Below are 15,324 nucleotides of genomic sequence, written 5' to 3' on the forward strand. Positions count from 1 at the left end.
AACCTTGCCCTGCCCGTCTGTCCCTGGCATCTGTCCAAGGCCTCCTAGACTCCCAGTTTTGGGGCATAAAACACAACTGTGCTTTCCTCCTTTCCCAGCTGCCCAGAGAGATCCGATAACTATGGCTCATTCGAGTCTCAGGGTAAAGAGAAACGGGGTCAAAAAAAGCTGTGACATCATGGTAGTGGCACTACTAAGGCCACCAATCAGGAAGAGGCAGGGAATGAGGCATATCTAGAACAAATACCAGAAATATCCAAAACCCTGGACCTGGGAGTAACGGGACTTGACTGCCCCGGACACCTGTTGGAAAAGTAATACGGCGAAACAAAAGCTTTCCCCTAAGTTCTTGGGATGTTGGGGACAACTCTGTTTCAGAAAGTGGAGGCAGTAACTCGAGTCAGCCAGTTCAGGCCTGATTCTGACCAGCTGGGAGAAATTGGTAGCAAATGCGAAAGTGGAAGGCAGTAGGGGTGAAAGTGATCACGCAATGACGGTTTCGTGAGACAGAGTGAGGATGAGGGATTTCAAAGACTTTAACAAACTCCGAGAACCGGTAGGTGAGGTCCCCAGGGAAGAAAATCGAAGGGAAAAGTTGCTCAGGAGAGTTGGCTGTTTCTCAAGGAGATGGTGTTAAAGGCGCAGCTGCAGCACATTCCGAAGCGAAGGGAAGACGGGAGGAATTGGTGGAGCCATATTGGCCTCTTGCTAGAGCTCTTTGGAATTCCCCAGGAAGTGGAAACGTGGCCGACTTGCTAAGGAGGCAACAAACAAATCGCATAAGCACTGGGGGCAACATGCGAGGCTCTGACGCACCATGAGTTACTCCTGGCAAGGCAGAGAGGTTCTTTAAATCCCTCAGGAGCAAGAGACAGACACAGGGGAGAGCAGGGCCTGTACTGAGCAGGGCCGGAGAGCTGATAACTGATGACTTCAAGAAGGCTGAGGTGTTTAATGACTGTTTCGCTTCAGACTTCACTCAAAAGGTTAATGGTGACCAGCACAATTAGTATTAATGAGGAGGAGGAAATGCAAGCCACAATAGGGAAGGAACAGGTTAAGGACTTCGATCATTTAGCTGTATACATGGCCGGGCCTGAGCAGATTCATCCGAGGTACCTAAGAAGCTGGCTGAAGGAATCCTGGAACTGGTAGCAATTATCTTTGAGACTCCTGGGGGGTGGGTGAAGTTCCAGAGGGCTGGAGAAGTGCAAATATCAGAGGGACCCGGGAACTATAGACCAGTCGGCCTGATGCCGAGAGCTGGAAAGATACTAGACCAAATGATGAAACAATCAGTCTGCTGGCACCTGGAGGCTGGCGGGGTTAGAAGGAATAGCCAGCATGGCTTTGTCAAGGACAAATCCTGCCAACCCACCCTCATTTGCTCCTGGCCTGGGCAGGGGAACGGTAGGCGTGATAGATCTTGCTGTTAGTCGGGTTTTTGTCATTATCCCATGTGATGTTCTCAGAAGCAAGCTTGGGGAATGTGGGCTAGATGGAATAACTGTCAGATGGGTGCACAACTGGCTGAAAGAGGGTACTCTGAGTACGCTGCCAAACTGGGCGGGGGTCCCTTTAGGGTCAGTCCTGGGTCTGGTACCAGTCGTTTTCATTAATGACTTGGATCGTGGAGTGGAGGGTGGGCTTATAAAATGTGCAGGTGACACCAAGCTGGGGGGTGGGGTAGGGGGGTGGAAGCACTTTGGAGGCAGGATTAGAATTCAAAACAACCTCGACAAATTAGCGAATTCATCTGAAATCAACAGGATGAAATTCAATCAAGTACTATACTTCGGAAGGAAAAATCCAATGCCCAAGTACAATGGGGAATCATTGGCCAGGCGGTAATATGGCTGAAAAGGGGCTGGGGTTACAGGGGATCACCAACTGAATGAGTGACGTAGTTACCAAAAAGGCTAATATTCTGGTGTGTATTAACAGCAGGGTTGGAGGTCAGCCCTGAGACAGCGGTATCCCACTCTAGTGGTGGAGTCCTGTGGCCACTTACGGGCACTGCACATTGGAAAAGAGGTGGACAAACTGCCGAGTCCACGTGAGAGAACGTGACTTAAGAACGGCCAGACTGGGTCAGACCAAGGGTCCATCCAGCCCAGTGTCCTGTCTGCCGACAGTGGCCAATGCCAGGTGCCCCAGAGTGAATGACCAGAACAGGGAGTCACCAAGTGACCCATCCTCTGTGCTAAGCAATCAACACGATCAAAGGTGTAGAAAACCTGAGTTATGAGGAAAGGTTACAAACCATCTGAGCATCTTTGTCTGGAGAAAAGACTGCGGGGGGCAGGGGAGACAGGGAAATGGTCTTCAAATATATCCTAGAGAAGACGGGGGTCAGTTGTTCTCCGTGGCCACTGGAGGTAGCAGAAGAAATCAGCCGAGTTTGTAGTTTGGCTTGACACTAGGGAAAACTTTCTAACATGAAGGACAGTTGAGCTCTGGTACAGCGTCCAGGGACGGCTGGGGAATCCCCATTGCTGACGGGTTTCAAGGACAGGTCGGACAAACCCCTGTCCAGGCTGGTCTAGGTTGACTTGGTCTGGCCTCAGCGCTGGGGGCTGGGCTAGGTGACCGCTCAAGGTCTCTCCCAGCCCCACATTTCTGTGATTCTGCCCTGCCCATGGCTGTTCCTTCTCCTTCCTTGCCCCGGCTCCTGTGGTCTCCTTTTCTCCCTAGCGCTCGCTGGCTCCTGTGACCCCAGCCTCAGGGCAGCCCTTAGCGCATCTCAGATGCTTTCCCGCTCATGGTTCTCTGCAGCCAGATTTCCCCTTTGTTCCACTGACCCTCCCCTCCCATTCAGCTTTCATTTCTTGCCTCTTTCCCCCCATGAGGACCCACTGGGGCTGTCCTCAGCCCTTTGGCCCGAGGGGAGCACTGCTCATCAAGTGAGGCACTTCCCCCCAGACTGGGTTTCTGCCAGCAATGACCCTTCTAAAGCCCCAGCACTTGGTTCTGCTTTCAGATTTCTGTTCCTTTTATAATATCCTGAAAAGCTGCCGGGGTCACAACATAGAACGGTCAGTGTTCAGCGAGCGGACGGAGGAGTCTTCCGCAGTGCAGTACTTCCAGGTAGGAGGCCCGCTGCTGCCTCGTCTCCTAGGAGCTGCAGCCGTCCCTGCCCGGGGAGGCCCCCGGCCCGCAGGAAGGACTGTGCGGTGCCCTCAGGAGGCCATGCTCCGGGGCAGTGGGGGAAGGAGGGCAGCTTTGAATTGGCCCAGGATCCTCTCTTGCAAAGTGCCCGGATTCATTAATGACAAATGGGAGGGAGGGTGCAGCAACCCAGCGCCTCCGCCCCATTCGGACAGTAACTGGTGTGGTGGGGAGCTCCGTGGCCCCACTGCCTGCGGGATAGAGCCCCCTAGAGTGATGCTTGAATGTTGGGGTCAGTATTGACCGTGACGGTTGTGTGCCCGGCACTACTTTCTGCAGTGCCCTGGGTTTTCCTTGGAGATCTTCTATCCCAGGACCAACTGGCACGGCCCCCGCGAGGAAAGCTCACCAGCGCCCTGCCCCTCTCCTGAGCAGTCACCCAGCTGCTCTGGCAGTGTGCCGGCTTTGGGGGGGGCGGGGGGGGGAATTCATCTCCCTGGTGAAATTCCATCCTCCCCCTGGGTGAGACCCACCTCCCTTTCTGGGGCGTAAACGAACTCTCCCGTCTCCTTTAGTTCTACGGCTACCTGTCCCAGCAACAGAACATGATGCAGGACTACGTCCGGACGGGCACGTACCAGCGGGCCATCCTGCAGAACCACAGCGACTTCAAAGACAAGGTGAGGAGGAGGAGAAATCCTGCTACTCTCTGTCAGACTCCAGAGGAGGGCGTGGCTGGCACAACATTGGGATCTTCTCCCATGGGCAGTTCTCCCTTCGGACCACAGGGCAGTTTCCCCCACGTAGGGTGTAGGTCAGGGGTATATTTGGTGAAGCATGGGTTAGTCTTCACCCAGCCTCTGAGATGCTGTTGCCTCCCCTGCTAGGATCCCTGTTTGGGATCAAGCCAGCGGCATGTGTTCGACCGTGAGCTACTTGCCAAGACGTACAGAGGGAACGAGTGCGACGGGCTGGCCATGTCAGGCTGCTGAGCTGGGTTTTCTTCTGTCTTGGCCAGGCCTGAAGCATCATTAGGTCCAGTCTGACCTCCTTTGTAACAGAGAATTGCTCCCCATTCTCCTGAACTGAGTGCAGTCCCTGGGGTCTGATTAAAGCATCACGTTCCGAAAGGCTCCTGGTTAGCAGATCTGGAGAGGGGGAAAGTCCCTGTTCGCTGGCAGTTTATTCCCCTGGTTAATCGCCCCTCGCTGGTAAAAGTGGGGCCTCGTTTCTGATGGGAACGTCTGGCTTTAACTCTCAGCCGTTGGTTCTTGTTCTGCTTTTCTCCGCTATGTTAACAAGCCCTCAAGCACTCTGCGGCTTCACCCCGGGAAGGTCGCAAACACTGCAAGAAGGGACCCGATTAATCTTCGATGAGCCAAAAAGATTGAGCTGCTTCAGTCTCTCACTCAAAGGTGTTTTTCTAGCCTCTGAATCATGTTTTTGGCTGTTTTCTACACCCTCCGCAAGGTTTCAAGCTCCTTTTTAAAATGTGGCCCCAGAACTGGCTGCAGTGTTGGGCTCCCAGTGGTGCCTAGAGGTGACATCTCCTCCCTGCTCCCCTGTTTTCTATACCAGGGGTCACACCAGGCCTTTTCGCCATACGGGGCACTGGCAGCTCCCTTTGGCTTGCTTGTTCGCCATGACCCCTACGTCCTTTCAGAGTGGCAGCGTCGTAGGGCTGGCCGCCAGGCCTTGTTCCTAGAAGGATAACTTGGCATTTGCCTATGTTGAAACTTGTGTTTGAATGGGCTCAGCCTGCCGAGCGATCCAGATTGCGCGGCAGGTCTGTTCTATTTATCAACCAAACTTGTCATCTCATCAAAATCTGCAGTCAGGTTTGTGTGATGTGACCTATTTTTCTGGGCTGACTGGCATTAATTAGATTCCTCTCCTTTCATTCTTTGAATCCCTTATCAGCTTTTTTACCATTTGCTTGGGATTGACATCTAGCTGGCTTATGGTTAGCTAGGTCATCCTGCTTGTCCTTTTTTGAATATGGCCACAAAGTCAGCACTTTTCCAACCTTCGGGAATTTCCTTAATATTCCAGGATTTATTAAAAATTAAGAGATTGGGCCAGAGATCTCCTTGGCCAACTATTTTAAGACTCTTGGGTGCAAGTTATCTGGGCCTGCTAATTTAAGTGTTTCTACCTAGTGAATGTTGTTCAACATCTTCCTTCTTCACGAGTGGACTGTAAAGTCTGAGTAATCATCCTGCTTTGTTCCAAACACAGGACAGAAATGATTATTGGATGCTTCACCTTTTCTGCATCATTCATAATTTGCCCATCTCCATCTGGCGATGGGCCTGTACCATTGGCCGGGGGAGGGTTGGTTCTGTCATGAGTGTAGCAGGAACCAAAGTCATCAGATGTGGATCTGGTCCCAGAGAAGGTGGCAGCATTTCTCATGACACTACATCTTCCATCCAAGGGTCCTGAGGCTTCCTGGCAGTAACTCCGCCCTTAGGAGTCTGTTATAGAGGAAAGTGAGGCATGGAAATGGGAAGCGACTTTCCACGAGGCTGCAGTGGAGTCAGGACTCGAACCCAGGAGCCGTGACTCCCCGTCCGCTAGAGGGGACCCTAGTGCTGGGCAGTGGCTGGGATAGCGAGAGGAGGAAGGAAGGGCAAAGGCAGTAAAAATGCAGCCCAGGTTCTCCGTGGCTGCTTTTGGGGGGATTCTAGTGGTGCTTTAACTTCCAGGTGCCCTGGGAGGAGTGGGAAAATCTGAGGGTTGCATCTGCTGGGACAGTTGTCTTCTGAAACAAGAACCTCCCAGGCCCGTGGGTGCTGTGGTGATGGCTACCCAGAGTGCTGGCTCCGTTCAGACTCCTGGGCCCTCCCTGCTGGCTGGATACGGAGCCGCGGACCACGCTCTGGAGGGCGAGGGAGGGAAGGCAGGCGGCTTCGCAGGGTGGGCAATGGGATGAATTATGACAGGGCTTCAGGAGCCTCCTGCCTCTGGAGTGAACTCCCATGGGAGCTCCATTGCCGAGTCACCTGCGCTAGGAAAGGTTCTGCTGGGAGCTGTGCCTCTGGCCGCAGGGCTAGCAGGGCCTGCTCTCTGGCGAGGCACTGATCGCCTGTTTGTGCCAAAAGGCGGCTGCACCCAGAACGTCCTAGAACAGTTGGAGGAAGGCAGCGGCTGCCCCAGCCTGTGTGGTCTGATGCCTTCCCACCCTGCGGGGAAGGGCCGGTACTGGAAAGCCCCGTTCTGGTACCGGCAGTGTCGGGCTGAGCCATGCAGATGTTGCTCCTGCCAAGGGCTGTGCCAGGGATCGCGGTGCAGCATCGCTGGGTATGGGAGGGATTTCAAACGCTGGCGCGGCAGGAGCCTGGTTCTCTCCAGCTATGGCCTCAGCCAGGCCTTGGGGGTGCCCGTCCGCCCCCGCCCTCCTGATGAGAGAGGTGGTGTTCCTTCTGGTGGGGGAGTTCAGTGCCTGACCCAGACAGGCCTTGGTCTCGGCTGAGTCTCCCCTTACTGTGACGGGGGAGCTAGAGTGGGCCCCTTCCCTTCTCACAACCAAGAGCCATCAGAGGGCAGAGACTCCTGGGCCAAATCTCAGCCAGCGACCTGGAAGTGGCCCGCAGGGGGTGCTGCCCCCCCCGCATGGGGTAGTGCTGAAAGTATCATGTATTTTCCGGGCAGGCAGAAGCTTGTGAGTGGCGACAACGCCGAGCCCAGTGGTATCCTGATCTGTGCCGAGGGCGTCTAGACTCTACCACCGAACACCTACTGAATAATACAGCAGCGGCTCCCTTGGCTCGGCTTTTGTCTTGCTTCCTGGGTGCCGGGAGGCGCTCTGCTCTTAGCAGCCGCTCCCCTAATGGACCCACATGATCTGGGCACCAGACTGCCTGCCTGACGGGTGTTGGCATTGATAGCCATACCCACTTCATGCCAGCTTGGCCTATGCAGGTGTCCCTCCCAATTCACACGGAGACAGAGTGGCCAAGTGGACAGGGCTGCGAGTGGGACTCTGGAGACCTGGAATCTGTTCCTAGCTCTGCCACTGACCAGCTGAGTGACCTTGGGCAAGTCTTCCACGCTCTGTGCCTCAGTTTCCCCTCCCAGCTTTTGGCTATTTAACTTGAGCTCTTGGGCACTGACCGTCTCTTGCACGGTCTGTGCAGTGCCTGGCACGAAGGGGCACCCGGTCTCGGTCGGGATCTCTAGGTGCTACTGTAATACACGTAATTAATAATTGAGATTAAGACTCACCAATTAGGCCACCCTGTCAGCCCGGGACCAGGTGGAGCCAGCTGGCTTCGTATGTAAATATTGTTCCTGGGGGGTCTAATTAGGACTTGCACAGCCGGGGAGCCGTGTGGAACTAGTGTCTGTGCTTGTGTGGATTTCATCTCCTGAGATTTGCAAGGCAGCTGTTGGTATCAAAAGCCGTTTCTCTCTCTTTACCCTTCTTACCATGACCTCAGCCAGGCGATGGTTTGGTGCAAGGGCTGCTCTGCAGTGCAGTGTCCAGGTAACACCTCTGCGTTGGACTCTGGGGGTGGCAGATGCTCCTCCTGCATCGTCCCTGGATTGCTCGGCCCTTCTGCCGGGAAGATTTGCCTCCGAGGAAAGGGAAGCTCAGCAGTTCTGGCTAGTAGCAGCTGTTGCAGAGTCCCTCCCGTCCTCTGTGGGTGCGACCTGAGTGGTGCCGGGCTCGATAGACTCCAGGGCTTGGCTTTCCTCACTAGCCTCAACAGGGCCCGGGAGGCGCTAGGCCTGAGTTAGAGCCAGTGCTTTCGCCTTCCACAGCCCCTGCCACCTTCAAACCGCCCGCTGAGACGTCACTGAACCGTACCACCGATGGGGCCCGTTTTACAGAGGGAGAAAGCGTGGTGGGATTGAGGTGCCTTGTCAGGTCGCAGCTAGTGGCATACCTGGGAATAGAGCCCGCCCTGTCCTAACCCACTAGATCCCACTCCCCTCCCAGTGCCAGGGATAGAACCCAGGAGTCCTGACTCCCAGCTTTCTGTGCTCTTCCCGCTAGTCCTCACTCCCCTCCCAGAGCTTGGAACAGAACCCAGGAGTCCTGGCTCCCAGTCCCTTTTTCTACCCTCTCAGCTGTGCTTGCTTTCAACTCAGTATTTGTCCACTGCTTTCAGCTACTCTGGGAGAGCTCAGGGTTGCTGCTGTGTGATCCAATAGAGTTAATTGAGAGTAAATATTTTTCCTTTTTATTGGGTGAGATTCTCTCTGGAGCTTGGAGGAGGTGACAGCAGTGACTCTGCCAAGGCAGGGGACCCCGTTCTGTAAATCCCCTGACAGATCAGTATCTGGGTGAATCCTTTATTTAGTTATTTATTTTTATGGGGCAAAGTTAGATGCTTGGAGCAATTTTTTCCGCCCCCCTGGCAAGCAGAGCTGTGCCTCCAAACCCACGCGAGGGGCAGGCCGAGCTCTGAAAGCAGCATCTTTCTGCCAGGAACAGCTGTCTTGAAAGTCTGCCTTTGTGGATAAGCTTTTTAATTTCAGTAGCTTCTTATCAGAAGCCGGCACAAAGATCTGCACGCGCGTAAGAGCGACTGATGCAGACTGGCGGCTCTATCTTCCGCCCCTGTGTTGCTAATTAAATGATATGCGCTTTGTGCCTTGCGAAACTCCTCCAGCCTCGGTTCTCTTGTATTTGTGAGTTAATGTCTGTAAAAGAAACCCAGTTAAAATTCATCTGATCGGGACTGAGGCCGTACGAACCCCGAGATCGCCCTGAATGATGGACAATCGCAGACTCTTAGGAGATGCTGAAATGCAGCTCCCTCTGGGGTGGAGCTTAGCAGCCAGTGCATCACCCAGGGGAGAATTGGCCCAAAGACATGGGGACCAGACCTCAACCCTTGTAAAAAGGGCTGTGGGCTCGTTTTGGTCCCTGCTGGTGAGAGCTGGGTTTGAGGTCTCGGGCAGGAGACCTGCCTGGACCACAGGTGGTGGGATCTGTGGAGAGTTCAGAGGTTTCAAAGCGAGGGGGAGGGGGTATCTTAGCTCTGCTTTCTCCAGCCCAAGCAAATATTTGGGAGTGCTCCTTTCCGAGGGGCGGCTCATTTTTAATCCTCCCATCTCGGTGGAGGGCTTGAAACGGGCGTTCTTCCATCCGCTGCAGTTTCAGCCTGGTCTCTGGCACATGCAAGCCACCGGGCGAGCGAGGCAGGCCCTTCCCCACGGCACGCGCGTAGGAACCGAAGGGGTTGAACGAGCACGCTGGGTTAAGTGGTAGATTGAGAGCTGGGGGCAGTTAGCAGCAGCTGCTTCTGCTCACTCTCTCCCTCCTCTCTCCCCAGATCGTCCTAGACGTCGGCTGCGGCTCTGGCATCCTCTCGTTCTTCGCCGCTCAGGCTGGGGCAAGAAAAATCTATGCAGTGGAAGCCAGCACGATGGCCCAGCACGCGGAGGTCAGTACTGCTCTCATGCCAGCTGCCTGCGGGCAAACGCTCTCCTCCTCGCAGGGCCGGCTCCTATGCAAAAGCATTTTGGGGTGTTCTCCTCAGCCAAGCCCCAGTGCAGCAGGGCACTGGCTGTGGGAAGATCAGCCTCCAGGTCAAAGAATCACATGGTTGAGGATGCTGAGCTGCAGCCTTCTGGGGCAGGCTTTGCCAAGCCAGCCTAGGCATTACCTGGTTTGAAATCCCGTCAAGCCTCCAAGCTTCTTTGTGAGGCTCTTAGGACTGGTGCATCTCTCAGCCCTGGGGAGATGAGGACGCCGTTTCAGAGCGGTGGCTGAGCCAGCAAACGGGATGCCGACAGAGCGCTGAGGAAAAGCTGCCGTAGATCGACGCGTCCCGAGGACGTGGCCCTGGAGCCCAGCATTGCTGTCAGTCCAGTGAGTTCAGCGTCCCTGTGCTAACTTAAGGAAGCCAGACTGGCATCAGCCCAAGCATCTAGTGAGGTGCTGCTTAGAGCGGCGAAGGCTTTGTTTGATGGTATCTAACCGATGTGCAAACGCAGCAGGTTTCTCTCTGTGCTGCGTCGCCCACGACAAACAGACCTGTGACACAATGCTGCTTTGATACTTGGGCTTCAGCAGGAGCTGAGGCCCAGCAGGAAGCTGTGGGGTTACATGGAGGCACTCTCGCTCGCTTCATAATACAGCCACTCTAATCTAGAGAGAGCCCCCCCGCCTCCAGCTGGGTCCTATCCTCTCTTTATAGATGAGGAAACTGAGGCACGGGGAGGGGATGTGATTTGTCCAAGGGCGCCCACTGCGTTGGTGGCAGAACCAGAAATAGGATGCAGGCACCCTGCACTCTAACTATGAGACGTGCAGGACTCAAGCTAGATTTTTTGCAGGAAATAAGGAGAAAAGCTGAAATAGTCTGAAAAGCGAAGTTTGGAGCCGGTTGATGAAACTGGGCCAGCACCAAGCTCAATTTGTTTATCCAGAGTGTGATTGTCAGGACTTGGCCGGTTCACGAGAGTGGAATTCCCAGATTTGGCAGGGTCTGGGGAAGATGGAGTGAGATCAGAGCATCCCTAAGGCCTCTAGGTTTCTGGCTGTCTCGTCTGGGCCCTGGCTGCTGAACCTGACGAATTTAAAAAAGAAGGGCGGGGGGGCCGGGCACAGAGGAAAATTGACCACGTTGTTTGCAGGCAGAACTGGTGCTAGCAGGGTCCAGTACAGAGAGGCAGCTGGGACTCACCCCTTCCCCCCCAGGCCAAGGGATCTTCTTGAAAGGATCCTGGGTGGCTCACCAGGTGTTCTAGCATGTCACATTGGAGAGCTGGGATTACTTGCGCGTCAGGCTGGCAAGGTCTGTGGGGAGGGGAGCTGAGAGCCAGGGTCCAAAGACAATCAGCCCAGAAGTTTCTTATTTCGTAGCCTCTTTCCAGTTCCATGCACTCCTGTCTGTTGCAGTATATTTGCAGCTTAGCCCATCGTGGATCTGCTGATGGGCCTCTGCGTGTCCTGCAGCTTCTCTATTTCAGTTCCCTGCTGCCAGGGAAAGCTGCTTCCCCATCCCATGGGAAGGCACGTGCAGCTTCCCCAGTAAGTCTTGACCGAAGGTCACTGGGAGAGATGCTGGCCAAGTGAGGGTTGGATCTAGCTGCATGGTGATAAATTGCCCCATTCCTCCCTGAAATGTTCTCCCACAGTCAGTGACCAGACGCCCTCATCCATTTTGTATTGTTCCCTCTCCCAGTAAGGATCACAACCCAAATTTCCAGCATGTACAGACTGAGCTTTGACTGGTGTGCTCTCGACTCAGTGTCTGACCTGGGGCAGGTCACGTCGTCCTCTCCTGCCTTGGTTTACCCATCTGTGTGATGAGGGAGTCGGGAGGCGTTGCCAGTTAACCAGGTGGTTGGAAGATGCCAAGTGCTGGATAGGAGGAGAAAAGGGCGGTGAAAGCACTCTGAATCTGTGGGCTGAAACATAACCCTGTCTTCAGAAGATCCCCTGCTCTTCAAGGCTCTGAGCCAGATTCATCCCTGGTGTCACTGACATCACTGCAGTTGCACCAGGAAGGACTTTGGCCCAGTCTCACTCAGCTGGATGAAACTGACTGACTTTGCCCTCCTTTGAAGCTATCTCGCAGTCATTCAGTTACACTAGATCATTTTTGCCCTGATGTTCCTGGGCTGGCGTCAGCAGCAGACGCCCGCAGACTATTCTGGATCATGGGTCTGGCTTAGACCCAGGAAGTGGGGGCACCCTCTCTTTGCCTTTTTCTGACTCATCCTTCTCCTCACCCAGGTTTTAGTGAAAAGCAACAACCTCACGGACCGGATCGTCGTCATCCCCGGCAAGGTGGAGGAAATCTCGCTTCCCGAACAGGTGGACATAATTATCTCGGAGCCAATGGGGTACATGCTCTTCAACGAACGCATGCTGGAAAGCTACCTGCATGCCAAGAAGTACTTAAAGCCCAGTGGTAAGTGATGAGTGCTGACCAAACACCCTGTTCCGCGATGTTCCTTTCCCCGCAGACGTGGGGCGGTGTGTATTCAGGGGCAGGTGAAATCCAACCCCTTGTCAACCAGTGTCTCCATGTTTAAAGGCAAGCTGGTTCAATGTGGGTAGGGGGGATGGTAGGGCAGATAACCAGCTCTGGGATTTCCATTGCTGGGGGAATATCGGCTGTGGAGCCCAAGCGACCAGGGTCCGTGGGGCAGAGCGTTACAAACGAATCGGGCTGGCGAGGGCACGGGAGTTGGGTTTTGTTGGCTGTCTGGCTTTCTCGCTATGGTCCACGTTCGGAAAGGCAGCCCGCTAGTGGGAGCTGCGTGTGCGAGCTCCGGCATCCTACGCTGGGACAGAGACTGGCCGTGGCCTCGCGGGGGTGAGGGATTCATGCGTCACGCTTAGCGTGTTTAGTGCTGGGGGGTGGTTCTCTGGTCTGTTTTGTCCTGGCTCCAGCACATCGAGTGATACGGTTTACGTACCCCGACGGCGTGAGGAGAGCCACTCAGTGAGCTGCGAACCACACACGGCCCTCAGCGGCCCAGGGTCTCCAAATACAGCCTGCAGGGCCCCTGGATGTGTAGTGGGCCCCTCCAGCAGGGAACCCTGGCTCGCTGCCTGGTGGGGTGGGGTGGAGCGCGGAGCAAAGGCCCCTGCATGGCAGGGTGTTGGGCTCCACCTGCCGGTAGGCTGGGGAACGACCGGGCATTCCAGGCGGGTGCATGGGTCGTGGTTTGACCCCTCCAGGTCAGGAACTGCTCTGCGCCTCCAAGGGGCCTGAGCTGCACCATTGGGCATTTAAGCAGCAAATCAAGCAGTCGGCTGCCTTCCTGGGCCTCAGGGTTGGTGCGAAGAGGGGCCCAATTTCATCTCGTGACCACCAGGCCCCTCCGGCTCTTCAAAACAAAGTTCTCTTCAGCATCTGCAGCCTAGAGGCTGCTGCAAAAATGTGACCACAGCAGAGTGGCTGCAAGAGCTTCCGGGCTGGAGGCTGACTCGCGGCGCCCTCTCCTGGCATGGGAGGGAAGCAACGGGGCTGCCTGCTGTGAAAAGGGGAAGACCTGGGCTTGTCTGTGGGCAATGTGCTCCGCACATGGGGTGGTGGGGGGCGCAGGGCAGTAGAGGGAGAGAAGCTGCTGCTCTTGTCCCTGGAAATGGCTCTCCTACCTCAGGCCTGGTGACGGCCACGCTGCCCAAGCATCACGGGGATAGCTGGGTCCCCTCTGATGTGTTTGCAGCACTGTCTCTTTAAATCTTTTTTAATATTCCCCCCAAACGGATCGCTTGCCAAAGCCTGTGTGTGCCGCGTGGCCAGGCTCCCAAGCAGAGAGGTGATTTGTAATGCAACGAATCTCAAAATGTAATTAAATTGTGTTCCAGGCAATTTCCCAGAGGAGCAGACACGACTCATCAGCCCTCATGTATTCCGCCCTCCCGAACAGGCCTGACCCCGTCCGTCCCTTCGGCCCTATTTTAGTCACTGCCTTCATCCAAAAGAAACGCTCCTAGAAAAATCAGTAGCCTAGGGTGCATGTAGCTGCCTTCGTAACCGGGGGTGGGCTGGAGGAGGGCGGGACCAGATGAGTTTTAACTTCCTGGAGAAAAGGATCTGGAACAGTCTGTCGCTTCTGGTGGCAGCATGTGTGTATGTTCTCGTTAGAGGTGTTGGTATTTAATTAAGCTTGGCAAATTAAACTGTTCCAATATGTTGCACAGAGGTGGGAGGTGGACTTTTAGCATCTCTATTCCCAGACTGTCTTGAAAACCCTGATTTTTAACTTCTCTGCCATCTGTCTGCAAGGAGCAGCCAGCTCTGTACTGACCTCACGCTGCTCAGACGAGCCTCCGTAACATGGGCCTGGAACCGATTTGTAAGAGATCAGATCTTACCACACGCCCGCTTGGGCTCTGGCTCCGGACACAGAATCTCCCTGACTTTGTTCAGAATGATGATTTGTGGGTTTTGTGTTTCAAACACATCATATCCCCTAACCCACCAGGACTTCAGCAATGCTTGGCGACTTGCGAGCAGGGAGCGCTGCCATTTATAAAGAAGAGGGAGGGAGGGAGACATTATGCAGGTGAAGACCTGTTTTAGGCTGAAATTTAAATGGAAAATCATCCCCCAGCCTGGAAGGGAGATCGAAGGGGGGGAGGGGGTCTTTGGCGTTTAACATGCAGGCAAACTAGAAACATCAACCACTTCACTATTTCTGTTCTCACCTGAGTCACCTGCCAACAGGCCGTTCTTGGTCGCTGCTTGTGTTCGCGGCAGCAGGCCCTGACCTCCACGCTGATTATCCCCGGAGCACAAGCCTTCAGAATCCCCTGGGAGCTTTTCTGGATATAAATTAGTAGGGAAATGGACGTGCTGAGCGAATTCAGGGTGAGCGAACGGGGACTTTTAGTCCCTCCACTGAGTTGCTGTGGCCGAGCCACAGATTAAAGGTAGAAATTGGAATCTGACCGTGATGGTGCTGCTGGCAACTTTCAGCCCGGGGTCCCCGTGGCGCGAGAGCTGCCGGCCCCGCGGGCTCACCAGCTCCTTTGGAGCCACTTACCAGAGCCGCTCTGAGCACAGCTACAGTTTGGAAATGTTGCAACGTCTCCAAAGTGCAGACTTTCAGCCGCTGCCCAGGATTGGGGTCCCCTGTGCCAGGCGCTGCACAGCTCAGCAGGAGGGGAGGCACCGAAAGGGGCAGGAGTTGAAGCTGGGCATAGGAGCCAGGTCTCCTGAGCTCCAGTCTGGTGCCCTGCCCTGTGTCACGCCAGCTCTCCTGGCTACCAGTGCGTCTTTAGTGGGGGTTGGGGGCAAGGTGTGGGGTTTTGTAAGTCCAACTAATCATAGTTCCCACCGTCCACGGGCACCTGCTTTCGGCCTGCCACCCCCCGATGCTGAGGAGATGGTGGGGTCTGTCTGCGCTGCAGGTTGCCACCCACCGCTGGCCCATGCCAGTTGACTCTGCTCGTGGGGCTGTTTCATTGCGGTGTAGATGGGTCCTAGCGCAGGGGCAGCCACGGGATTTGCACTGCAGTGTAGATGCACCCAGAGAGACTTCTCCCTATACCCCCCCCCGAGCTGCACCCAGCCCCTCTCCCTCCCAGGGGTGGGCATCAGCCAGGAGAAAATGAACCAGCTGTTTGCCAGGAGGAAGGAAACACGACCGGCCCAGCCGTCGTTTTCTGAAGCGGGGCTCAGATCGCTGGCCTGGAGCTGCGCTGAGCGAAGAGGTTTAAAGTGGTGCGTAAAGCGAACGGAAGGCTTGGCCAGCCGGAGGGGGAGGAAAGAGTCTAGTCCTGCCTGTGCCATG

The 15,324-nt window shown here is 55.1% G+C and overlaps 1 protein-coding gene across 5 annotated transcripts in view; it reads left to right on the forward strand.

The window, feature by feature from the left end:
* The window catches only part of CARM1 (coactivator associated arginine methyltransferase 1), a 51,162-nt gene that overhangs the window by 22,990 nt on the left and 12,848 nt on the right, over positions 1 to 15,324 (forward strand). For 4 of the 5 annotated variants that reach the window (XM_030545907.1, XM_030545910.1, XM_030545908.1 and 1 more), the window contains 4 exons: positions 2,981 to 3,087; positions 3,684 to 3,788; positions 9,396 to 9,506; positions 11,807 to 11,984. In XM_030545907.1, coding sequence (XP_030401767.1) covers positions 2,981 to 3,087; positions 3,684 to 3,788; positions 9,396 to 9,506; positions 11,807 to 11,984 — 501 coding nt within the window. Of the gene's footprint in view, positions 1 to 2,980; positions 3,088 to 3,683; positions 3,789 to 8,718; positions 8,993 to 9,395; positions 9,507 to 11,806; positions 11,985 to 15,324 lie in introns of those variants that run through there. The other variant, XM_030545911.1, reaches the window with a different exon arrangement.

This window comes from Gopherus evgoodei, unplaced genomic scaffold (genome assembly GCF_007399415.2).
Source record: "Gopherus evgoodei ecotype Sinaloan lineage unplaced genomic scaffold, rGopEvg1_v1.p scaffold_40_arrow_ctg1, whole genome shotgun sequence".
Classification (NCBI taxonomy): Eukaryota; Metazoa; Chordata; order Testudines; family Testudinidae; genus Gopherus; species Gopherus evgoodei.